The 26,439-nt window shown below is 37.5% G+C and overlaps 1 protein-coding gene across 14 annotated transcripts in view; it reads right to left on the bottom strand.

Moving 5' to 3' along the window:
* espn (espin) overlaps positions 1–26,439 on the bottom strand; it is a 156,070-nt gene that overhangs the window by 26,755 nt on the left and 102,876 nt on the right. For 7 of the 14 annotated variants that reach the window (XM_087263690.1, XM_087263691.1, XM_087263685.1 and 4 more), the window contains exons 10-11: positions 17,922–17,993; positions 6,703–6,848 (exon numbers count right to left, since the gene is read on the bottom strand). In XM_087263690.1, the coding sequence (XP_087119816.1) occupies positions 6,703–6,848; positions 17,922–17,993 (218 nt within the window). 14 annotated transcript variants of the gene reach the window in all.

The following is a 26,439-nucleotide window of genomic DNA, read 5'->3' as shown; positions in this document are numbered from 1 at the left end:
GAATCGGGAGGCGTAGAAGCTTCATTGAATATACTGGGGTAAAATGAATGCTCATATTATAAAGACATGGCGGGGAAAATATAATTTAATGCAGTGCTTCTTGTACAATCTGAGACCCACGTTATATCAGATATCACTCAGCGAGTGGAGATCGCTGATTTTAAAAGAAAAACTGACCTTAAATGTGCCGATTTTTGCATTGGCACACAGTTCACCGGAATCGCTTAACCCAGGTTACTGGCAAATTAAAAGTCCTATTAGCAGGCTTCGGCATATACGTCTTTCTCCAGAAGGACGAAATATTATCAGACATACTGTGAAAATTTCCTTGCTCTGTTAAACATCATTTGGTAAATATTTAAAAGAGCAAAAAAATAAAAGAGGGGCTAATAATTCTGACTTCAACTGTATATGTGTATTCATACATGATATAAAAGGGTCATAAACTGGGAAATCAAAATCCCCTAAATCAAGAATTCAAAATATGAAACAGCATTTTGTTTGCTTTAGTATTTTTTAACATGTCAACCTTTGGCCGTTTGCTTCCAGGTTTTCAAAACTGTGTGGCATTTAAAAAAAAAAGTACATTTGCCCATGATTTACTCACCCTTCCCTGGTTTCAAACCTGTTTGAGTTCTTTTTTCTGCTGAACACACATACACATGCTGTATATATTTTGAAGACAGCTGCAAACTTGTAATCATAAGGGATGGGTACCGAAACTCTGTACTTTATCGGTATCGGTGCTACATTGTAAAAGACATTGTATTTTGTAAGAAGTATTGATAAGCTCTGACGTTAACGGTTCTGCTATAGCTACTGGAGAAGTATTGCTGAATAAACATTACTTACAGTTGCATTATTTAACTGACCAACCTTTTCTAATTTGCAATATTTGATATTCGTCCGCACAGTTGGTAATCTCACATGAGAAATGCCCGTGTTTAAAAGCCTTCACAGCTCTCGGCTGTGTGCATGCACTCAGTGGAGACTTGCACTAAGTGCACACACATAGCTCGTGATACATACTCGCGCAAACACAACCGTGTAAGCTTGCGGAGTGAACAAAATGGGTTGTATTTCTCGAGTGGACAGCGTCAATGCCCGTTGCAAAAAACGCAACAAGTTATTTCCTTGTATAAGCGGAAATGAAATAATCTGAGTGAAAGTATCTTTCAAAAGGGCATTAACCGCAGAAAGACAAATGTAAGAGTTTTGACTGCCTAGCTATTAACGGTAACATCATATCATCCACATTGTTATGCCAGCAGTCAATCACCTAAATGAGCATAATATTAAAAGTTTAATAAATACACACATTTGGTTACAATGAAAACAGTGTTTTTCTGCAGTAGCCTAATTAAATCTTAAACATTAAAATGTTTTTACATCAGCTGCATTTACAAATATAGCCTATGAATAGCCTAATAATAAACTATGCTGATTAAGAAATTATAAAAAAATATTTAAAAATGCTTATTTTTACATTGCAAGATGCTCCAAAACTGTATTAAAAACACAGTTAACTCATTTATGAAAAATCATAAACATTATCTCATTTTACTGCATTTTGCAACTCAGAGGGTATTTTCACCTGCAGGGAGCACAAAAAACCAAGAAAAATCCTGACTTCTGCTAGAAAAGGCAAACATGTTCATTTTCTCCGGAAGAATGGTTAAAAACTAAATCATTTTCTTTCAAACCATTCTCCATTCTATTTTACAGGAAAAAATATTTATTTCATTTACAATCATTGGTTTAGTTATATTTTACATTAAAATGTAATAATAAATTAATTCTGTTCAATTTGTTGTTAATTCTGTTCAACTAGTTTTGTTTTATTTTTTTATTTTTCATAAAAAAAAGCCCTAATACCGAACCGTTAAAGTACCGAACCGATAAGTGATATCAATAAAAAAAAAAATTAAAAACAATAATAATAATAATAATTCCTTACATTTATATAGCACTTTTCTGGGCACTCAAAGCGCTTTACACATAGGAGGGAATCTCCTCATCCACCACCAGTGTGCAGCATCCGACTGGATGATGCGACGGCAGCCATTTTGCATCAGACCGCATACCACACACCAGCTGATTGGTGGAGAGGAGACAGTGATGAAGCCAATTATGACATAGGGAGGGTTAGGAGGCCATGATGGACAGAGGCCAGTGGGCAGACTTGGCCAGGATGCCGGGGTTAAACCACTACTCTTTTTCATCCTGAGATTTTTAACAACCACAGAGAGTCAGGACCTCGGTTCAACTGAGTCACTATACTTGGGCATAAGGACCCACACAGACCGCAGGTTGAGCGCCCCCTGCTGGCCTCACTAACACCACCTCCGACAACAACCTAGCTTTCCCATGCGGTCTCCCATCCAGTTACTGACCGGGCACAGCCCTGCTTAGCTTTAGTGAGGGACCATGCTAGAGTAGCAGAGAGTTAGCTGCCGATAGTAGTAATACCATTAAAACCTTAACGATACCCATGCCTAGTAATCATTGACTTTCATTGTAGGAAAAACACATACTTTGGAAGTCAATGCCTACAGATTTCCTATATATATATATATATATATGTATATATATTTGTTGTGTGTGTTGAACAAAGAAACCAGTGTAGGGTGAGTAAATGATAGTAGACTTTTTTGGTAGGTGGTGTCGAAACACAATTGAAAATAGCCTATTAATTCTAAATTTGGATGTTTTTTAAGGTAAAAACCTGGATAACATATGTGGACCACAGCGAATAGTACAAAATAAACATCAACAATAAAAAAGGCGTTACAGTGGCGCAGTGGGAAGCGCAATTGCCTCACAGCAAGAAGGTTGCTGCTTGAAGTCTGGGCTGGGTCAGTTGGAATTTATGTGTGGAGTGTGCATGGTCTCCCCGTGTTGGCGTGGGTTTCTACCGGGTGCTCTGGTTTCCCCCACAAGTCCAAAGACATGTGGTATAGGTGAAATGGGTAAGCTAAATTATTTGTAGTGTATGTGTGTGAATGAGTGAGTGTGTGGATGATTTGCAGTGATGGGTTGCAGCTGGAAGGGTGTAAAACATATGCTGGATAAGTTGGCAGTTCATTCCGCTGTGGCGACCCCAGATTTATAAAGGAACTAATATGAAAAGAAAATGAATGAATATGCTAACTTTACCTTTGGGCATTTCCTTTCAAGTGTTTAAAATATGTTTATTTTCCATTTAAAGGGGCAGTTCACTCAAATATTTACATTTACTCATCATTTTCTGGTTTCAAAACAGTATGAGTTCATTTTTCTGTTAAACACACATGCAAGCACAAAATATATAGTTTGAAGAAACCTGTAACCATTGACTTCCATAGGAGGAAAAACAAATACAGTCGTTAGTTACAGATTTCCAACAATCTTCAGTATATCTGCTTTTGTGTTGAACAAAAATAAAAGAAATTCAAGAACATAAAGGGTGAGTAAAGGACAGTAAACTTTTAGTATTTAGGTCAACTATCCATGTAGGTGGTCGGAGGCAAAACACAACAGAACATTTCCTATTATATCTATATTGAGATTTTTTTTAATATAATAATCTTCATAATTTTATATGTAAACCACAGAGAACAGTAAAAAAAAAGAAACAACAACAGTTATAAACAAAACCGTTAATTCGTTAATTTTCCTTCAGCTTAGTCCCTCTATTCATCAGCAGTCACCACAGCAGAATGAACCACCAACTTATCTAGCATATGTTTTACACAGCGGATGCCCTTCCAGCCGCAAGCCAGTACTGGGAAACATCCCTACACACTCAATTACATGCTTACACTGCAACCAATTTCATTTATTCAATTCACCTATAGCACATGTCTTTAGACTGTGGGGGAGCACCCGGAGGAAACCCACGCCAACTCAGGGAGAACATGCAAACTCCTATATAGTCCATTGCAATTTTAAACATTGCATATTGCATGCTTTTTTAACAATGCATTGCATATTATTAAGATCAATGCAATACTGTTCTGGAACTATCATAATTCAATTTTGAATTAACTGCAATTTTAATCAGTATATCAAGAAAAGAACAAGCAATTACATAACAGTCAGCGCTTTTTTCCCAAGTTCATTTCTAAGAATTGCATGTTAGCAAGCTTCGTTAGATGGCAGCATCTGAACACTCTTCTGGCACTTCCTCAATTATGTAACCTTAATAAACTGAGCTATTATGCCTCAACCACTGATAACTGAGTTACACAAGCTTCTCATTGGACTGGCTGAATTATCCAGGACAATGGATTTGTATCCCAGATCACCGAACTGAACTCTTGCTATACTCCGAACTACAACTTTACCCACTTGAACTGCAACTTTGATTGAGTTTCATTACTTTTTATGGCCCTAGCAGTTATATTTTGGAAATATGAACCTATTTATACAATACAGCATGTAAAATCTTTTTTTATACAGAATTATTTCAATTTGCATTTATGTGAAATATGTGATTTGCCCATTTGACTTTTGTTTCTAAGGATAATCCTCAGTGTTTCTAATGCAAACATAGTTATGGTATATCTTAAGACAAACAATAGCTTTTCAGCTAATGTGCTATAACAGCTAATGTGAAGCAAAACTTTAAAAAAAATTGTGGAATTACGTTGCCCTTCCATCAAGTTTTTAGAGCCTCTGAATGTAGTATCGATAACCAAGTAACCAACAGTAAACAAGGCAAGCCTAATGGAGCCAGCTGATTAGTCACATGTGTGTGCACTGTTAACAATTTTTGTAAATGACACATTATTTAACCATAATATGAACTCTATTTTACTGTAGGACAGTCATGCAGTATGTTACTGTATTTTATAGTTGCATTGTGAAAATTACTGTACATTTTACAGTAAAGATATACAATACTGTAAATAAATGTACAGCAAGGTAAATGGTGCTGCAACTGTAAATACAGTATTTTTAGTGCAATTGATTTACAGTTAGTTACTAGCAAACTGAACTTTAATATGAACTGTATTTTACTGTAGGACACTTATGCAGTATGTTACTGTATTTTAAAGTTGCACTGTGAAAATGATTGTTTATTTTACAGTAAAGATATACAATACTGTAAATACATACACAAGGTATATGGTGCTGTAAATGTAAATACAGTTTTTACTGTAATTGATTTACTGTACGTCACTGGCAAACTGAACTAAAATATGAACTGTATTTTACTGTAGGACAAATATGCAATATGTTAATGTATTTCAAAGTTGCACAATGAAAATTATTGTATATTTGTACTGTATATACTGTATATACTGTACAGTAAAGATATACAGTATAGTACATACATATACAATAAGATAAATTGCGCTGTACATATAAATACAATATTTTTGCAGTATTTGACAGATTTACAGTAAGTTACTGGGAAACTGAACTGTAATATGAACTAAGTTTTACCGTAGGAGTTATGCAGTATGTTACTGTATTTTAAAGCTACACTGTGAAAAATACTCTATATTTTAGAGTAAACATATACATACAATACTGTAAATACCAACACACCAAGGTAAATGGTGCTGTAAATGTAAATACAGTATTTTTGCTGTAATTGATTTACAGTAAGCTACTGGTGAACTGATATGTAGTATGAACTGTATTTTACTGTAGAACAGTTATGCAGTATGTTACTGTATTTTAAAAATGCATTGTGAAAATTACTGTATATTTTACAGTAAAGATATACAATACTGTAAATGAGTATACAGCAAGATGAATGATGCTGCATAGGGTAATACATAATTTTGCTGTAATTGATTTACACTAAGTTACTAGCAAACTGTACTGCAGGACAGTTACGTTGTATGTTACTGTATTTTAAAGTTGCCCCTTTTAAAATTACTGTATATTTTACAGTAAAGATATACAATACTGTAAATACACACACATCAAGGTAACTGGTGCTGTAAATGTAAATACAGTATTTTTACTGTAACTGATTTACACTTAGTTACTGGCGAACTGAACTGTAATATGAACTGCATTTGACTTTAGGACAGTTAAGCAGTATGTTACTGCATTTTATGGTTGCACTGTAAAATTACTGTACATTTTACAGTAAAGATGTACATACAATACTGTAAATTAGTATACAGCAAGATAAGATGCTACAAATGTAAATGCAGTCTTTTTACTGTATTTGAGTTACAGTATGCTACTGTAGATTCTTATTGATTAGATTGGAAATTGTTAACAGTGTAACGTTTATTCAGCAAATGCATTTCCATCTTTCATTTTAAGTATTAATCCATTTTCACCAAAACAACCTCAAGTAACCTTAAGCAGCAACTCGACAGTAACTTACTGTAAATCAATTACAGCAAAAATACTGTATTTACATTTACAGCAACATTTATCTAACTGTAAATGTAGTCACAGTATTGTATGTACACCTTTATTGTGAAATATACAGTAATTTTACAGTGCAACTTTAAAATACAGTAACATACCGCATAACTGTAAAATACAGTTCATATTACAGTTAAATACTGTGTCATTTACAAAAGTCATTCACAGTGCACACACAGCTCAAACTCAATATGTCAGACCTCTGTACATTCAACCAAAAAATTCACCCACATTTTAAGCATGATCCAAACAAATTTTTACTTAATAAATATGAAGTAAATTTAGTGAGGGATATATAGTATAAAGTAAGCAAGCGTGACCTACATTGTTTCCTGGTGTGCCGCTGTTCGAAAAGACGGTCGTGTAGCCTTTACTGTGAGGTGTCGGCTTTAGACTCTTCCCAGCTTTAATTTCGGCCAGAAGCTCAGAATTATCTCCAGTAGGGGACATCATGTTGAAGGATTTATTGCCTGCGATAAAGACAGAAGGAAACTGAGCTAGGATGCATTGATGCATGAAGAGAAAGAGAGAAAGACAGAGAGAGACACACACCGGACAAGCTTCTCCCCTAAATATTTAATTCAAAACCCCAGACGAATAAACAAATGCCTAAAGCATTCAGGAACTCATGCTGGTACTAAACAGTCACTAATTAAACGGATTCATTCATTGAATGCGGTACCAAAAAATAAAGAAGGCTAAATGTAGAGCTCAGTTAAAGGAAGAAATCAACACAAATGAGGCTTTTGTTAAAGTTTGAGCTATACAAATTACTGTAATTAATATTCAAATGAAATAAAAGAACGAGTAGCTGACAAAAGCTTATAAAATATGAAAGTTATTAAATTTAGGATTGTTATATAACATAATCTCCTTGTCCAAAAGTGGCCTCTGCTCTAAGTTTTAGTCACATAATACACTCCAGTGCCAGGATACAAAAGGTTGCTGTACACAGTCTGCTAGAAATCTCCAAACAATATACTCATTCATTGTGCTGTTCGCAAGATTTTATACTCTTTATATACATAATTAACGAACTGAAATAAGATATAACAGTGTTTCCCAACCATGTTCCTAAAGGCACACCAATAGTGCACATTTTCAACCTCTCCCTAATCAAACACACCTGAATCAACTCATCAAACATTAGAAGAGCCTCCAAAACCTGAATGGGTCAGATAAGGGAGACGTCCAAAATATGTACTGTTAGTGTGCCTCCAGCAAAAGGGTTGGGAAACACTGATATATAATATCATAATAGTATTAAAAATATGTTTAAAAATGGGAACCAGAATCATAAAAACACGACTAAAATCCCCAAACTTAAATCAATGATATAGTAAATATATAGATATAGAAAGCGAATCAAATTACACAATTAAATCATGTACAAAGTTATCTGCGCTAGTCAAAATTGTAAAAATTCTCCACAAATTACCTTCTTAAAGAAATAGTTCACCCAAAATTAAAACCATTCACTTCTTGAACACAAAAGAAGATAATTAGAAAAATGTTAAAAACCGTTGTAACCATTGACTTCATCACTATACATTTTTCCTACAATGGATCTCAAAGGCTGCCGGTTTCCATCATCCTTCAAAATATCTTCTTTTGTAAGTCACACAGGTTTAGAACTACGTCAGAGTGAGACATTTTTAAGTTTGTAAACCAACACAAACTACGCCATGTTAAATAAATAATATAAGCAAATATACATCACCTGCTTTGCCTGATTTAAAGTGTCTCGTAACAGAAGCGCTATTGTTTTGTCATAGCTGTGATAATGAGAAAGTCTCCTCGGAGCGAAAGAGCCCCCTCATTCACACTCTTCTCTCCTCCCCCAAGTCCAAAAAAACCAGTGCGTTTGCTTACAGCCGGTGGCTCATCACAGTTGGGGGAAGTCGAAACGGCTCAGCGGTAATCAACTCTGACAAGAGACGGCTGCCAAATTGGAGCTGGATTTGAAGTCCACTCACTGACCTGGAGTCCTCTCCTCACTCTCACTGACCCTCCTTCTTACTCTCGCTCTAACCCTCCATCTCTAACTCTCGCTCAAGTGGATTAACGGAAAAAAAGTATCACGCGTCACGCAGAGCGTGTCAATAATACACAAAAGGTGAATGACGTGCCTGACAAACAGTTTGTGTTCTGTTTATAGCATACTGATGAATATATACCTAAAAATGAATCTAAAAAAAAAAAAAAACTCCTAAAAACAGAATCTTAGCTGGTTAAAACTGGAGCAACTCAAGTTTGGCCAAACCCAAATAAGAATAATCCTTGGCCCCGATTAGAATTATCCAGCCTGTTTGAAAGTAACTGTTTCATGTATTGGCAGAAAAGTGGCATCCGCATGAATCCATAATTTCATTTCTGTCATGATAACTGTCGGAGAGATTTAGAAACCAGAATTTTACATACACTGTATAAAAAGGCACATAACCATTAAAAAAAGTCAGATGTCAATGTGACTAAACTATTTCTGATTTAGGTAAGTTAGGAATATCACATTTGTTTCTGTTATGCTTAATAGCAGAATAATGAGAGAGAGATTTTGTTATAAATTTTCTTGAAAGTCAAGTTTACATACAATAAGATTATTATGCCACTGAACAAGCTCAGATGATGGTGTTGAGGTTTTGGAACTTTCTGGCACAACTGTAAAATAGCATTTAAGGAAAACCTCAAACACACTGCTTCCTTGTGTGACAACATCGGGAAATCTACAAGCCAGAATCAACAAAAGAAGCCAGATTACAATTTGCTGAATTACACTGGGAAAAAAGACTAATTTTTGGAGACATGTCCTGTGTCTGATAGAACCAAGATTGAACTGTTTGGCCATAATGACCAGTGTTACATTTGGAGGACAAAGGAAAAAGCTTACAAGCCTAGGAACACCATCTCAACTGTGAAGTATGGGGGCGGGAGCATCATGTTGATGGGCTGTTTTGCTGCAGGAGGGACTGGTCCACTTCACAGCATAGATGGCATCATGAAGAAAGAACATTATGTAGAAATACTAAAGCAACATCTCAAGACTTCAGCAAGGAAATTAAAACTTGCCAAACTTTCAAACAGACCATGACCCTAAGCATACTGCCAAATTATTTCAAATGTGCTTTAAGGACAACAGAGTGAATGTTTTGGAGTGGCCATCACAAAGCCCTGATCTCAATCCTATAGAAAATTTGTGGGCAGAGTTGAGAAAGCTTGTGCAAGCAAGACAGCCAACAAATCTGACACCGTTACACCATTTCTGTCAGGAGGAATGGGCCAAGAATCCTGCAAACTATTGTGAGAAGCTTGTGGAAGGATACCCAAAACATTTAACCAAAGTTATACAGTTTAAAAGCAAAGCTAAAAAAAAACTCAAGAAAATGTATGTAAACTTTTGACTGTCTAGAAATTTAAAAAAAAAATTAAAAAGAAAATCACTCATTATTCTGGCATTTAACAAATGTAAATCATTTAGGTAATCCTAACGGACCTAAAATAGCAGACCTTTAGTATGATTTACCATCAGACATTAAAAAAAAAGGTTGTGCTCCTTATTTTTTAAAGTGTATGTAAACTTCTGGTTTCAACTGTATTTCATCATGAGGGTTACAAAAAATGTTGGAATGGGTTTCCTCCGGGTGCTCCAGTTTCCCCAACAGTCCAAACACATACGCTATAGGTGAATTGGATGAACAAAATTGGTCGTAGTGCAATTAAATCCGAGAGTGTATGGGTGTTCCCAGTACTGGGCATCCGCTGTGTAAAACATAAGCTGGGATAGTTGGCGGTTCATTCCTCTGTGGCAACCCCTGATAAATAAGGGACTAAGCTGAAGGAAAATGAATGAATGAATTGTCCATGTGAAAACTTGTTTATTTAAAAGCGGAGGTGTGTTCCCAAACCCCTCCGCTAAACCCAAATATCATTGGGGTGTGAGCAAATCTTACATTTCGAGATTAATACTTAGTCCTATTTCAAGAGTTCACACTTAGCTGATAATCAATAAAGCGTATTTGGCATGCTGTCCCAGGAGAGAGCCCTGAGCTCGTAATATCCTCGAGCCCGGGGCTCCCTCCCGTTAGAAGGGCGAGAGGGGAATTCGAGGTCAGGTAGGTCTCGAGAACTCCCCTGCTTGTCACCGTGAGAAGTGTAAACTCAGGTTGTATTGGGTGATAATTTGTTTTAGTCGATTGCTATGGTTTATGTTTTTGGACGGTGGGAGGAAACTGGGGAACCCGGGGAAAACCCACGCGAACACGGGGAGAACATGCAAACTCCACACAGAAACACCAACCAGCCCGATGGGTTGGACTAGCGGTGTTCTTGCTGTGAGGCAACAGTGCTAGCCACTGGGCCACCGTGTCGCCCGATCAGAAAAAGTGGGAGGATGTAGGGGTGGAAGGGGGGGAGCTTCAAGACAAAGATAACTGGAGTGGAAAACTCAGGTTATTTATAATGCTTCCGTAATCATCTAATAGGGCTGATTACGGAGCTAACAAGGAGCCAGCCGTGTTGATTATAAGCACGTGATCCTCTCGAAATTAGTTTATGAATAAACCACACTTAGAGTTATCCATGATCCCATGAGGAAACATAATAAATGTAATTTTTTTTTTGAGAGAAAAGTTGGTAATTCATTGAATTTTATTCATATGAATGCGTAAGATTTTTAAAAGGAGGCATGAACCTAAACCCAACCATTCATTCATTCATTTTCCTTCGGCTTAGTCCCTTTATTTATCAGGGGTTGCCACAGCGGAATGAAGTGCAAACTATTCTGGCATTGCCCTTTCAGGTGCAACCTAGAAACACCCATAACTAACCACTGGTTCTAACCACTGAGCCACCATGCCAGCCTTAAACCCAACCATCATTGGTATAAACCATGAGTAAATCATACCAAAATGTACAGATGAGATTATGCAAATTCATTCTAATTATCCACTGAATCAGGGATTCACAATTCCAGTCCTTGTGTATGTTTCTGTTCTAGCTTCAGACTTAATAATTTAAGCCCTGTGAATTGGACTGGGACATTCTGTCATAAATCCAGTTTGAAGGTAATGTATATGTTTCATTCAAATCATTTAAATGTTATTGATTTACATAGATACAGTATATTGTGTCACATGTCAGACGATGCAGGCAGTGTGGACGGAAACTCATGTATGAACATTCTAAAGTACAGTAAAGATCGCCTGTGCTCAGAGTGCAGTGAGGAATATGGGTGCATTGAACACTATGTAGGGCCCTGTCAATAGGAACAGTTCATGCATGGAGAAGAAAGTAAAGAATTGTTGGTACATGTTGCCAAGTATAGTGAGCCATACTTGGAATTTATACTCAGTTTTTAACTCATCAAATTGAACACACACTCAGGGCAGTGGGCAGACATTGATCTGGTGTCAAGGGAGCAGCTGGGGGTTTGGTTTCTTCCTCAAAGGATTCACCTCAGCCATTATATTTAGGGTTTTGAGAGCGCTGGTTATTCACTCCCTACAATCTGCAATCCTACAAAGCCTACAAGTGCTGCCAGTGCCGGGACTCAAACCTACGACATTTGGAAGTCCAACTCTTTGACCATTAAGCCACTGTTTGTCATCTGAATCTCGTGTCAGACAAAGATGTTTTAGAAAAGGGTTTTAAAAGGGTTTTAGGACTAAAATTGGGAACTACTGTCCTAACAGTGGTGAAAGCGCCCATCTTTAAGCATTATTAGACCACTTCGTGAATTTATACTCCATTATTTCCCAATTTATGTTTTACACACACACACACACACACACACACGCACGCACGCACACACACACCGGCCATTTTATTAGGTATACCTGTCCAACTGCTCATTTATGCTAATTGCTAATCAGCCAATCACATGGCAGCAAGGCATTTAGGCATGTAGACATGGTCAAGACGGTCTGCTGCAGTTCAAACCGAGCATCAGAATAGGGAAGAAAGGTGATTTAAGTGACTTTGAATGTGACATGGTTGTTGGTGCCAGACAGGCTGGTCTGAGTTTTTCATAAACTGCTGATCTACTGGGATTTTCACGCATAACACGTCCAACCTTAAGGCAGATGGGCAACAGCAGCAGAAGACAACATTGGGTGCCACTCCTGTCAGCTAAGAACAGGAAACTGAGGCTACAATTTACACAGGCTCACCAAAATTGGACAATAGAAGATTGGAAAAACGTTGCTTGGTCTGATGAGTCTCGATTTCTGCTGCAACATTCGGGTGGTAGGGTCAGAATTTGGTGTCAACAACATGAAAGCATGGATCCATGCTGCTTGTATCAACGGTTCAGGCTGGTGGTGGTGGTGTAATGGTGGTGGGGGATATTTTCTTGGCACACTTTGGGCCCATTAGTACCAATTCAGCATCGGGTCAACGCCACAGCCTAACTGAGTATTGCTGCTGCCCATGTCCAACCCTTTATGACCACAGTGTACCCATCTTCTGATGTCTACTTCCAGCAGCATAACGTGCCATGTCATAAAGTACGAATCATCTCAGACTGGTTTCTTGAACATGACAATGAGTTCACTGTACTCAAATGGCCTCCACAGTCACCAGATCTCAATCCAGTAGAGCATCTTTGGGATGTGGTGGAATGGGAGATTCGCATTATGGCTGTGCAGCTGGCAAATCTTCAATATAAGCTATCATGTCAATATGGACCATAAATCTCTGGGGAATATTTCCAGTACCTTGTTGAATCCATGCTACGAAGGATTAAAGGCAATTCTGAAGGCAAAAGGGGGTCCAACCCGATAATAGTAAGGTATGCCTAATAAAGTGGCCAGTGATATATATTAATATATATATATATATATATATATATATATATATATATATATATATATATATATATATATATATATATATATTTGTTTAGCTACAGAACAATCCAATGTTGTTCAATGACTTTATTAACCTAACTTTCCTAAGTAACCCAGTTAGGCTCTTAAATTGCACTTGAAGCAGAATACTATTGTCTTGCACAACAACTAGCAAAAAAAATTAAATAAATAGTTTGCAATAACTAGCAAAGATAAAAGAAATTAGTTATTCAAACTATTATGTTTAAAAATGTGTTTAAAATCTCTCCATTAAAGAGAATTAATTTCACAAGATAGCTAATAATGATAATAATCTTCAACCGTATATACTCTGAGTTACGGATATACATATTCTACATTTCCATTATATATAGACGTAAATTTTAAACTCTGCTGCAGATATAATAACAAAATTGATATGTTTAACATCTTTCAAATGTACTGTACATGTATGCAACCATTCTTTGGAACCAATTAATTTGTAACTTTATAGAAGGTATAGTCAAATTAGATTGATGACAATATGGGTAATCTGCGTAATGTAATATTAATACTCAAACCCTACAAGCAAGACATAAACGCACGCTATTAGAGTTTAATTATTTATTTCTAACAACAACATTGCAACATTAAAGAGATAGTTCACCCAAATCTCTCCCTTCAGTGGTCACAAACCTGTGAAAAAAAAGACATTTTGAAGAAAGCTGGAAACCTGTAACCATTGACATTCATAGAATTAGTTTTTTTTTCCTACCATGGTGGCTACAGGTTTTCAGCTTTCTTCAAAATATCTTCTAAATAATGTATACATTATGATTTTTGGGTGAACTATCTCTTTAACATGTGTCAGTCTTCAAATATTATAGTATATTTAAAGTATATTTGCATTATAACATATACTCACCGGCCACTTTATTAGGTACACCTGTCCAACTCGTCAACGCAAATTTCTAATTAGTCAGTCACATGGTAGCAACTCAATGCAATTCAATTTAGTTCAAACAGAGTATCAGAATGAGGAAGAAAGGGGATTTTAGTGACTTTGAACGTGGCGTGGTTGTTGGAGCCAGACGGGGTGGTCTGAGTATTTCAGAAACTGCTGATCTACTGGGACTTTCACGCACAACCAACTCTAGGGTTTACAGAGAATAGTCCGAAAAAGACAAATGGCCAGACTGGTTTGAGCTGATTGAAAGGCAACAATAACTCAAATAACCTTACAACCGAGGTCGGCAGAAGAGCATCTCTAACCGCACAACACGTCCAACCTTGAGGCGGATAGGCTACAGCTGCAGAAGACCACAACGGGTGCCACTCCTGTCAGCTAAGAACTGAAAACTGAGGCTACAATTTACACAGGCTCACCAAAATTGGACAATAGAAGATTGTAAAAATGTTGCCTGGTCTGATGAGTCTCGATTTTTGCTGTGACATTTGAACGGCAGGGTCAGAATTTGCCATCAATCTCTGACTGATCATCTCAGACTGGTTTCTTAAACATGACAGTGAGTTCACTGTACTCAAATGGCCTCCACAGTCACCAGAACTCAATCCAATAGAGCACCTTTGGGATTTGTGGAACAAATCTGCAGCAACTGTGTGATGCTATCATGTCAATATAGACCAAAATCTCAGGAATATTTCCAGTACCCTGTTGAAACTGTTGGCAGTTCTGAAGGCAAACCAGTACTAGTAAGGTGTACCTAATAAAGTGGCCGGTTAGTGTATATACACAGTACTTTGTAACACTGATGTTTTGAATTTACTTAACAACAACATAGGTTCCTCTGAATAAACATAACCATTTCAGCCATTTGGGGGGAAAATAAACAAAGAAAGCAGTTAATGAACGTGCTAATGATATCAAAACACAAATCTGAATATTGTACCAATTTATACACAGCTTTACCTTATATTATAGTAAATAAATCATCAGATATAGTTAGACAGCTCAATCACACCATGCATTACCATCAACCTTGTCATGGAAATCTTCATTTAAGACTGATAGCTAGAAATCCCATTGATATCACTTAAACAAAAGCAAACAGAAGAACTTATGCCTGAATATGAGCACAACAAAAGTGGATCAGGATGTTCACAATAGCTGTGCATAGTGAGGAATGATGTGGCGTAGGCCGACGGCAGCACCGGGTCAATACGGCTGCCCACTGTTTGCACACCTTTATATTCATTCATTGCAGTGTGAGTCACTTCGCAGACTCATGTCGGAGGACGGCGCTTTAACAGATGATCTGCTCGTAAATCCAATCATTCAATCAGTATTGTAAATGTCTATGAGTTTTTATTAAAGTCAACATGAAAATCAACATACATACAGCTGAAGTCAGAATTATCAGCCCCCCTTATGTTTTCTCCCTGATTTAACAGAGAGATTTTTTCAACACATTTTTAAACATAATAGTTTAAGCTGCTGTAGATACAGTATGTACATTTCCCGAATAAACTTTGAGTGGGGTTTACAGTGGCAAATCTCTGGGGTACAAATGCATTACTGTTATAATTGCTTGCTAGGTGGTTGTTAAGGTGTTCTGAGTCATTGCTAGGTGGTTGCTAGAGTGTTCTGAGTGGTTGCTACGTGAACATTCTTCAAAACTAGGTGGTTGTTCTGGGTGATTGCTTGGGTGTTCTAAGTGGTTGCTAAGCTGTTGTAAGCTGGTTAGGGTGTTCTGAGTGGCTGCTAGGTAGTTGCTAGTGTGAATGGTCGCTAGGTGGTTGCTTAGTTGTTGCTAGGGGGTTTCTAGAGTGTTCTAAGTGTTTGCTAGATGAACGTTCTTCAAAACTGGGTGGTTGCTAGGGTATTCTAGGTGGTTGCTGGGGTGTTCTAAGTGGTTGCTAAGGCGTTGCCAGCTGGTTGAACATTTGTCAAAACTAGGTGGTTACATTGCTAGGTAGTTTCTATGGTGTTCTTAGGCGTTGCTAGCTGGTTGCTAGGGTGTTTTGAGTGGTTGCTAGGCGCTTGCTAGGGTGTTCTGAATGGTCGCTAGGTGGTTGCTAAGGTGTTACTACGTGGTTGCTAGAGTGCTCCGAGTGGTTTCTGGGTGAACATTTTTTAAAACTAGGTGGTTGTTAAGGTGTTGCTAGGCGGTGGCTAAGTTGTTGCTAGGCAGTTGCTAGAGTTTTCTGAGTGGTTGCTAGGTGAGCATTCTTCAAAATTAGGTGATTGCTAGGCTGTTGCTAGGATAGTCTGAATAGTTACTAGGAGGTTGCTAGAGTGTTCTGAGTGGTTGCTACGTGAATATTCTTAAAACTAGGTGATTGCTAAGGCGTTCAGAGTGGTTGCTAAGGTGTTGCTAGGTGGTTGCTATGGTGTTCTGAATATTGGCTGGGTGGTTGCTAAGGTATTCTTAGTGGTTGCTAGGTAAACAGTCTTCAAACTTTTGGGATAATGCAAGTACATATAGTCAGCTGTGGTTTTTGGATATTTGAATAAATATATATTTTTTACATAATGCGCCTTTAAATTCTCATGTGTCTAAGAACTCAAGACATTTTACGGCTGATTTATGGGCCGGTCATACCAAATGCACTTTTCCATTGTAAAAACGCAAGGCCCCTTATACTTCTGCATCAAGCTCACATGTTTGCTTCAGCACATCCTTTGCGCGGTCGCATAGCCCTCGCCTTGGCTGACGTTGACACTGATGCGCACCTCTCACTGATGCGCACCTCTAAAAAAATGACACGTCACAATGATGCATAGCACAAGCTCTGTGATTGGTCGGCTTGGTATCGCTGATGAGGGTGGGCGGGGCAGAGAGCTACAAGCGCGATAGAGTGAGTGTTTACAAGTGTAAAGTCCCGTGAAGGAGCTCCAGATGGAAAGTTTTGTTTTGCGTTTACCTTATGATTAAAGTTGCTGCACGTCCGCCAGTTCCCGCTTCAAAACACCCACGAAGAAACTCGACGCAGCGGAACATACAACCCAAGCTCATTCTGAAAATGTAACGCTATATACATATCTGGAGAGCGCAAAATACATTCCAGGTGCTACTTTTTTTTTGTTTTTTATTGTTTTGGTTTTGTTTTTGTTTTGTTTGAGCTTATGTTGGGAACATTAAAACCTGTTGCCAGCTAGCATTTCGGAAGTATTATTGCAGAGCAATACAAACAGCACGCAGAACTACAAATGCAGGATTACGTGCAAGGCAGGCGCCGTGGGTCATGCCGATCACTCGATGCAGAAGTATAAATAAGCCTTTGGCTAACAACCAATCAGGTGACTCAATTCAGGTTAGGCACGCCTACTTTTTAAAATTCCAAACGGATGAAAGTGCTTTGTTTATTATTACTAACAATCCTGTTCATCCTGAATGCCATTTCATGTTGACTTTTTTTAGCTTTTGTCGTACAGTATTTGAGCCACAAAATGACCTCACCCTCAACACAATGTCGTCAATCAATATAGTTATGCTACATAAACAAATCACAGCTGATGTGCCAGAGTCCCCGCAGCATCTGGGGAATTCTGTGGACTGATCCCGACTGGATTCACATAAAATAACATAAAAAATAAATGGTTTCTTTGAAAATCTGAAGTAAGAGAAGTTGCTTCAGTTTGCCAAATAAACCAATGCGCTCTTGATGAACAGAAACATATCACAATTACAGAACAAAAATGAAACACACAAACACACACACACACACACAAATATAATGAGCTGAGTGAGAAATACTTACTCTTTCTCTGACGGAGTGTTTCTGGAGCAGGAGCGACAGAGGGAGAAAGATGCGTAGAGGACAGATGCCCTTCTTTAGAGAGAATGGAAAGCCAGAAGACACAGGAAAGCGTCCATGCAAAGCAGACAGGTGTTCGAGTGAGACAGGTGTGGTGAAGACAGACAGAGAGTAGATGACGAATGCAGGAAGGACAGAGAGGAGGTGAACAAACAAACAAAACAAATGAAACAAATGAAACACAATATCGTGACCTTTTTTTTAAACCTCGTCATTAAAGCAAAAAACAACTAATTGTATTCTAGTATGATCTGTATATAAGTCCAGTACTCGTTCTGAAAATATTTCCTCTACAATATTCAACTCCAAAAGTAGCAAAAATGGAACAAAGCAATTAAATACATTCGCACTGCCTAAAATGATTGCTGGGTGCTTGCTTGCCAATGTGTTACTGTTAAGGCCCAATTAATTATGGTTCCTACTGTACAGTATATATGATCAATGCTGAAAAGCAACAATATATTTTTTTAATTATATATATATATATATATATATATATATATATATATATATATATATATATATATAAAATATATATATATATAAATATATAAATATATATATATATAAATATATAAATATATATATATATATATATATATATATATATATATATATATATATATATATATATATATATATATATATAATTAAAAAAATATAATGTTGCTTTTCAGCATTGCTCATATATACTGTACAGTAGGAATACTGGCTGGTTGAAAATAATTTTGAAATTGTAGTTTTCCTAAAAGCAGGGTTCGACAATATAAGGATGACCCAATATGCGTGATAATGTGATCTTAGAATCGAGAAGTAAAATAATTGTGATCATGCGAGCAGAAGAAAGCAAGTAAAACCTGATGAGAGAATGATCATCACTCGTGCTAACAGCTGATGTGATGTGCGCGACTGCTTAACGTTTGCGCGCTCCCGAATTGTGAAGCAACCGTGTCTGGAACAGGTTCTGGAAACGCAACTGTCATCGGTTCTTTTTCAAATAAACTAGACAAAAAGTGATGAACATGCACCCACAGTCCTGATGCTTTTAAGAGCTCAAACTTTGTCTTTTTGTAAGCAGTTGTTGCTTTCACTTTGAACAGATTATTAAATTGCCTAAAGTTAACCGCGTGCATGTTATCATCCTTTCATTATCACACACGGTATGTTTCACTGCTTTCATTTGCTTACGGTTTTATTTGCTTTCATTTTTGTTAAAATGGTTTAATTATCTCTTTTTTTTTTTTTACAATATTGCTTTAATGGGAGATGAACTCTCCATTTATGTGCAGTTAACTGGTGATCCGAGAGATCTTTAGCCATGACAGATTACTGTGCATATTTTTAATACATGACAATAGTTATTTTTTAAAAGTCAATTGCTGTTCTTTCTATTTTAAGAAATGATTTGTTAAATAGAAAGTATAGTATACAGCTATATTTTGCTTGTTTTGACACATTAAAAATTTGTGGCTAAAAAATAATAGTTGTTTAGTGTGGTTATAGAGATAAATTTGGTAAATCGTTAATTTTGAGCTCTAAAAAAAGTCATGTGAAATAAAAACTAATTGCAATATAACACTATGAAACCAGCACCCATTTGCTCATGCTCATTGAGCAAACTCATACTCGACACACAAAAAGTGAAATGAATGAGGCATGTGGACATAACCAAAATTTAATTCAAGTAATTTTAGCATGTCAACGTCAAATTTATGCATATAAAATATATTTTACCCAGCAACAAAATTGTAGCTAATGAAAATGCAGTGTGGCTAGTAACATTGGAAAACTACTAGACACAGTGGCCGGTGATTGAAAAAGTTAATGTAAAGCCCTGTATGTATATATATATATATATATATATATATATATATATATATATATATATATATATATATATATATATATATATATATATATATGAGCATATTAGCAATATCAGTAGCAGTATAAGTAACAGTACGATATGGTGGGAGGTATGGTGGGAGGTAGGAAGCATGCATGCGTATGTGCTGCCTTATGCTGTGTTCACACCAGACGTGGAACATGTGGATCAATCGCGATAACATTTGAGTTTACTCGCTTCATTCTCGTGTGAAATCCAATTCATTTGCACGTCAAATTCACTTCCCAACAGCCACAGATTCCCGTGATGGGTAGGGCTTCTGTCTGCCCAGTGAGTCTAGCTTCGTTGCTAAATCGCTAGCATGGATTTTATTGAGAAAATAGCTGTGTTTATGTGCTTTATGAAGCCTGAAAAACAGCGTTGATTCGTTTGGAGCTGTGTCTGAGTCCACTCAATCCTTTCAGAGGTGCGCCCAGCTCTGTGAGTTCAAAAACTCCTCCAGAAACTTAACCTGGGTGATGGAGGGTTTCAGCGGTGCTTCTGACTGAGCCGAGCCCAGTTTGATGAACTGTTGTCGGAGTGTGCAGGTGGATTACCACCGGGACACCAACAACAGGCGCTACGTCATAATCATGTCCCCACAAGAGCAAGCTCCTGATTGGTTAACGTAGCGTGAATGTCCGCTGAAGTTCAGATTTTCCAACTTGATCGGTTCGCCTGATTCACATGTTAAGCGCGTCAAATGTGCAAAACACTTAATTCGCTCCACATCATTCGCGTGTATCACGCCGTTCTTGCCACACCATTCGCGTTATTTGCGCATATCATGCCGCAGGATGTCTAATCGCGGCTTTGAATTGACTTTACATGTAATTGACTTAACATGCTTGACACTTCTTCCACGTCTAGTGTCAATACAGCATTAGTGTCCCACCTGTGACGATATAGTCATATTGCACTGCTATGAGTATACTATTGTGTTTATACGACAGTTCGACAGCATAATCTTGTATTTAAAAAAGAAAATCTAACACTGAGAGTCTAAAAACCCTTTTGTACATCTGCAGCTGATGTCAGAACAGCAGAAACCGTTGCTTAAAAACACGTCACTTTAGAGCTAGTAAGTGAATGATTCTCTAGCGTAATGTCTAAAGTGATGACAGGTGATTTTGCTCACATTTTAAGATTATAAAGCTGAACGGCATGAAATGCCATCAGTCTACAGAGATATCCCAGTATTTCTCTGTTGCAATCAGGATATCACAATAATTAATAGGGAAAAAATCAGCGCAAACACTACCAGATTACTGTTGTGTTTGCGATAAGGAAAAACGCTAAACACATGCGGGCATTTCTTCTTTCTTTCTGCCAACACAACACGCATTTCTGATGAGTCCCATCTCACACCTAATACACTACAATTATATGGTATAAAAACAGCATTACAACATACAAAAGATAGAGATAGACTTAAAATGTCACTTAACAGTATAATAATGATTTAATCAGCAGTAGTTAGAAATTATGTTTTAGTCTTTTTAGGGCTTATTTAGCGATCCTGTCGCCATCTTGTGGATGAACAACATCAACCATTTTTGCTCAAAGACAGGCTAATGGCCGTCGACGCATTTAAATATTTAAAAATAGGCACTATCCTTATAAATAAACTGCATAGTTGGAATCTAAACAACTAAAAGACTAAAAAAGCCTCAAAAGTACATAATGTTGTCCAACAAAAGAAATATTATTTGTCAAACTGTAGAGTGTCCTCTTCTTGTTGCTGTATGTGGGTGGAGTAATACACAAGGGTGAAGGGTGAAGATGCTGGTCAAGTGGTTTCACTGGCAGAATCACATGGCTATTAGCCAATCAGATTCAAGAACCAGACAGAACTGTTAAATATATATATATATTCGAGGCTCGAATCAGCGTCCTTCTTGCTGTAGGGCGACAGCACTACCTACTGCGCCACCGCATCACAATATTTATATCTCAAATTTGAAAGAAGTCGTTTATACTATATATATTTATTCTCAATATTACTGTTTTTATTTTTGTATTTCGGATATGTAAATGCAGCCTTGGTGAGCAGAAAACCCTTTAAAACACTTTCTATTCTAAACTTTTGACCGTTTTTTATTTAACAATAAAAATAATAATGCTTTTCTTCACAAAGACCACTAAACCCTGTCCAGGCTTAATGGAATTATGTTTCTCAGCCTACATTTTTTGTGTGTAATGTAAATTGTTGCAGGTATGTTTTGTTGGAGATCTAAAATGACAATAAGGTCATTAAAAATGTTCTCCATATAGGTGGCACGGTGGCTTAGTCCCGTCTCAATCTCAGGTTTGAGTCCCGACTGGCCAGTTGGAATTTCTGTGTGGAGTTTGCATGTTCTCTCCGTGTTGGCGTGGGTTTCCTCCAGGTGCTCCGGTTTCCCCCACAGTCCAAAGACATGCGCTATAGGCGAATTAGGTAAACAAAATTGGCCATAGTGCATGAGCGAGTCTATGGGTGTTTCCCAGTACTGGGTTGTGGCTTGAAAGGCATCCGCTGCATAAAACATATGCGGAAATAGTTGGTGGTTCATTCCACCATGGCGACCCCTGATAAATAAGGGACTAAGAATGAATCGGGCTTTCATTCCAGTCCAAGTGTCCAAGTGTGTTGAGCTTTCTGCCCATGTATTTACTGCTTGTTTTATCTTTCACAGGCCACAATAGATGCAAATGAACAGTGTAACTCAACAACCAGCAGGTATAAAGTACATTTCCCTGACATAACACTGAAATGTACAACACATCACGGATATCGTCCTGTCCCAAAGACATGTTAAGTATCTCTCGGAGGAAGAACAATTAAGTAAATGGTAGAACACTAAACCCGTTTTCAAAGTAACAATAGCCCACGGGCATTAATTCGTAAGTAGACTTTGGAATGAAGAGGACGCCAGATCTCATGTTAACAGGTTAGAACTTCATAAGATTTACCTTGGGGCCGTTTTCTGCCATCCTGTGCTCTTGATGATATTGAGCGCTGGACCGAGCATGAACATGTCTAGTGATATCCACAACATCTGGTTCAAATAAATGGTTTAGGGTTGCAGACTAAACAGCATGAATATTTTAAATTGGATGTTAAGATTGGTTGCACGTTCACCCATGGCTGAACATCTAAGCAAACACTGATACCTAAACTGAAAGTTGACAACAGTGAACTCATAACAGTCGAGTCAAATATTTTCAAATGAAACATTTGAATAACTTAAGAATTAAAACCGATTAAAATACTTTGATTTTAAATGAAACATTATTCTTGAGTAGTTATTCTACAGTAAATGAGCTTGATAGTGGCTTTTGCGCAAATGGAAATGTAAAATAGAGATAATCAGTGGACTCATATGATTTACAATATGGCAAAGAAATCCTTTTTTTTCAAGGTTAGACGTTGAAAAGACCCTAAATTTGATGACAGATGCCTTGCTTCATCATTGCTCCTTTCTTTCTTGGTGGTTCCCACTATCTCCTCTTAGGCTGCGTCCGAAACCGCCTACTACTCAGTAGGTACTGCATTTGAATTTAAACGTACTACTCTGCCGTTAGAAAAGTACGTTCTATACAGTATGAATGTGAAAAGTATGAATGGAATTTGGACGTACTACATCCGCCATTTTGTCATGGTCATGTGACCTACCTGCGTCAGTTGCGTTGCCTCACTTCCATTAATGAATTCTCTCATGGGGCATTATGAGATAGCGCAGCGTGCATGGGATGCGCACTTCAGAATCTCGCCGGAAGTAGTAAGTCATCCGGGTACTTCTTGCCTACTGATTTTCGAATTCTATAAATTCTGACATACCACTCGGCTCGCATACTGATTTTAGCGTACTATATAGTGTGGAAGTATGCGGTTTCGGACGCAGCCTTAGTCTTTTTTTCTCTCCACTAGCAATATTCCATGACTTAAAGTTGCTGTACTGCATGTACGTTTTTGACTTGATCTAAATCCAAAAAATAAATATATTTACAGATATTTACGAAAATGCTAAGTGAACATTGTTTATTTGAACAATAGGTTATTAGTTGTCAGTTATTTGCGTTTTTAAAATGTGCATTCAGTGTTGGAATGTCTGTGTTTGGTCTCTAAAACCAGCTCACTGTCTACCCAGTTATATTTCGGCACTCCAGTTTGCCTTGGTGGAAAAACACAGCAAATTTTATTACAGTCATGAAGGCTGCCTCAGTATATGTGGGCGTGGCTGCAGTAGCAGCCTCCGAAATGAGATGCAGATTCAGGGTTATAAAAATCTGCATGAGATGTTTTTTGTTTCACAAACAATTCTAATATTACAAACATAAGTATTAGCTCAGTGGTCCCCAACCTTTCTGTCACAGGGGACCGGTCAACGCTTGCCAATTTTAATGCGGACCGGTGGTTCGTAGGTTGCTAGGCAACTCATGGCTGGTGGTTCGTAGGCTGCAGTGTTTGGGTGGTCTGTGTTTGTCTGAGATAGCCAACTTAAATGTATATATTCCATACAAGCTGAAGCTGACCGGTCCTTGCTTGTCATGTGATTCATGTGCATACTTTCAACTGGGTGTGTCTGGAAGGCATGAGCATGTTATGCCGCTTGCGTGCGCAAGCCACTCACCCCTGTTGAAAATAACAAACTTGCGGCTGGAAGGGCATCCGCTGCGTAAAAACATGCTGGACAAGTTGGTGGTTCATTGCTATGGTGACCCCAGGTAATAAAGTGACTAAGCCAAAAAGAAAATGAATGAATGAATAATAATAATAATAATAATAAATCAAAAACATAAAATATATTCATGACGATACAACTAACATTAATTTGGTTATACCAAAAATTGCATACAAAAAATATCTGGAACTAATTAAGCTCAATAAAAAAGATGGACATCCACTCTTTTTTTATGAAAAAAAAAAAGATTAAATTAAAAAAAATAAATAAATAAAATTAAATAAATGGGCTTAAACTGACTTAAACCCAACCGATGTGCAATGACTAGAGGGTAATTTTTTATTCATTGTTCCCTTATTCCCTGTACCTTTGCACCACCCTTGGAAAATGAACATTGAATCTCATGGCATAATACCATGTGCCGCCCAGCCCATCAAAGATACCGTCAATAGTTCTATGCATCTATTTAGTCAGATTTTTCTCAACATTACTCTTTCAGGATGTTTTAAATGTACTACTGACTAGGCCATCAAGAAAATCTCTCAATTTAAAGCCTTAAGTCTTAACATTATGGCCTAATGAATCCTCATCTGTTTGTGGACATTGCATATACTCAATTGTTGATATTTCTCATAGAACCACAATGGTCAACTAATGTATCAGGTTTCAAAACACACACAAACACACATATCAACTGACTATAATAAAAAAGGCTAAAGAAAAGTATCATAATAGCTCACTGTGTGCAAACTGCATATGGATGATTTTGTCGTCACTTTGTGACACTAAAACTTTGACCTAAAAGGCATAGGAGAACATTAAAGTGGTCGCACTACGAATAAAGGGTCTAACGAATTAAAGGTTCACCCTGAAGTACGACTGCACAATATTGGAAAAACAGTGCTCAATTTGTAAAACCAGGAACCAAACCAGGAAACACAGTTACGGTGACAAACATCCACCAAACTATTTCAGCTTTCCTGGAACATGACGTCATTAAACGGTGATAGCGAAAAATAAAGCATCACATTTCTGAATGACCCTTAATTATTTTATGCCATATAACGTTATGAGTCAGTCATGGATTAAAACAAACAAACATGTAGCTACAAACATTAATCGTATGAAACGTCACTATTCAGTTATTAGTTTAACACCACCCACATTCAGTTCACTTCCAAGTGTAAAAAGATAATTAAGTGACTCAAGGCTCTTCTGCAGTATTTGTGATGAAAATGATCGACTAGACATCAACTTGTTATTTGTTGCTCTTACTACTGTGATCGACAAAAATACTTTTGTCAGGTAGTGTCAGGCCCGGAATGGCCAATTGGGAGGACCAGGGGCCTCATGTACGAAGACTTGCGTGGAAATCTTACTAAAACATTGCGTACGCACAAAGCTGTAAATGTGCGTACGCAGAAAAAAATTCAGATGTATGAAACACTGCGTACGCCGAATCTCACGCATATTCTTTTGTACATCCGAATGAACGTGAAACTGAGCGCAACATGCACGAGCGCAAAACCCCTCCCTGCCTCCTCCCCCGTATGAATATGCTAATGACTATGCTAATGGCAAAACCCAACGAAAAAGCAACGGCAAAATCAAACAAAAAGAGAAACTTTGAACAGAATGTGAATTGGAGGTGCTGCTTTCGGAGGTAGACCGGAGAAAAGCGGTGTTATTTGCAAGTTTGTTCTCCGGAATTAACAACAAAAGAAAAAAATAGAGTGGGAGAGTTTAGCTGATACGGTTAACACAGTTGGGTCTGAACATCGCACTGAGTGCATTTAAAAAAGAAATAGTGTGGTTTATATCTGTAAACTGTTGCAGTACCCTTTGCAGTCTCAGTGGCGCACCTCATAAGAAGCATATGATCATATACTGACTCGTTCGAGCACAAACTCGG

This window comes from Danio rerio, chromosome 8 (genome assembly GCF_052040795.2).
Source record: "Danio rerio strain M-AB ecotype USA chromosome 8, GRCz13ab, whole genome shotgun sequence".
NCBI lineage: Eukaryota > Metazoa > Chordata > Actinopteri > Cypriniformes > Danionidae > Danio > Danio rerio.
This window is presented reverse-complemented; position numbering and strand designations above follow the sequence as displayed.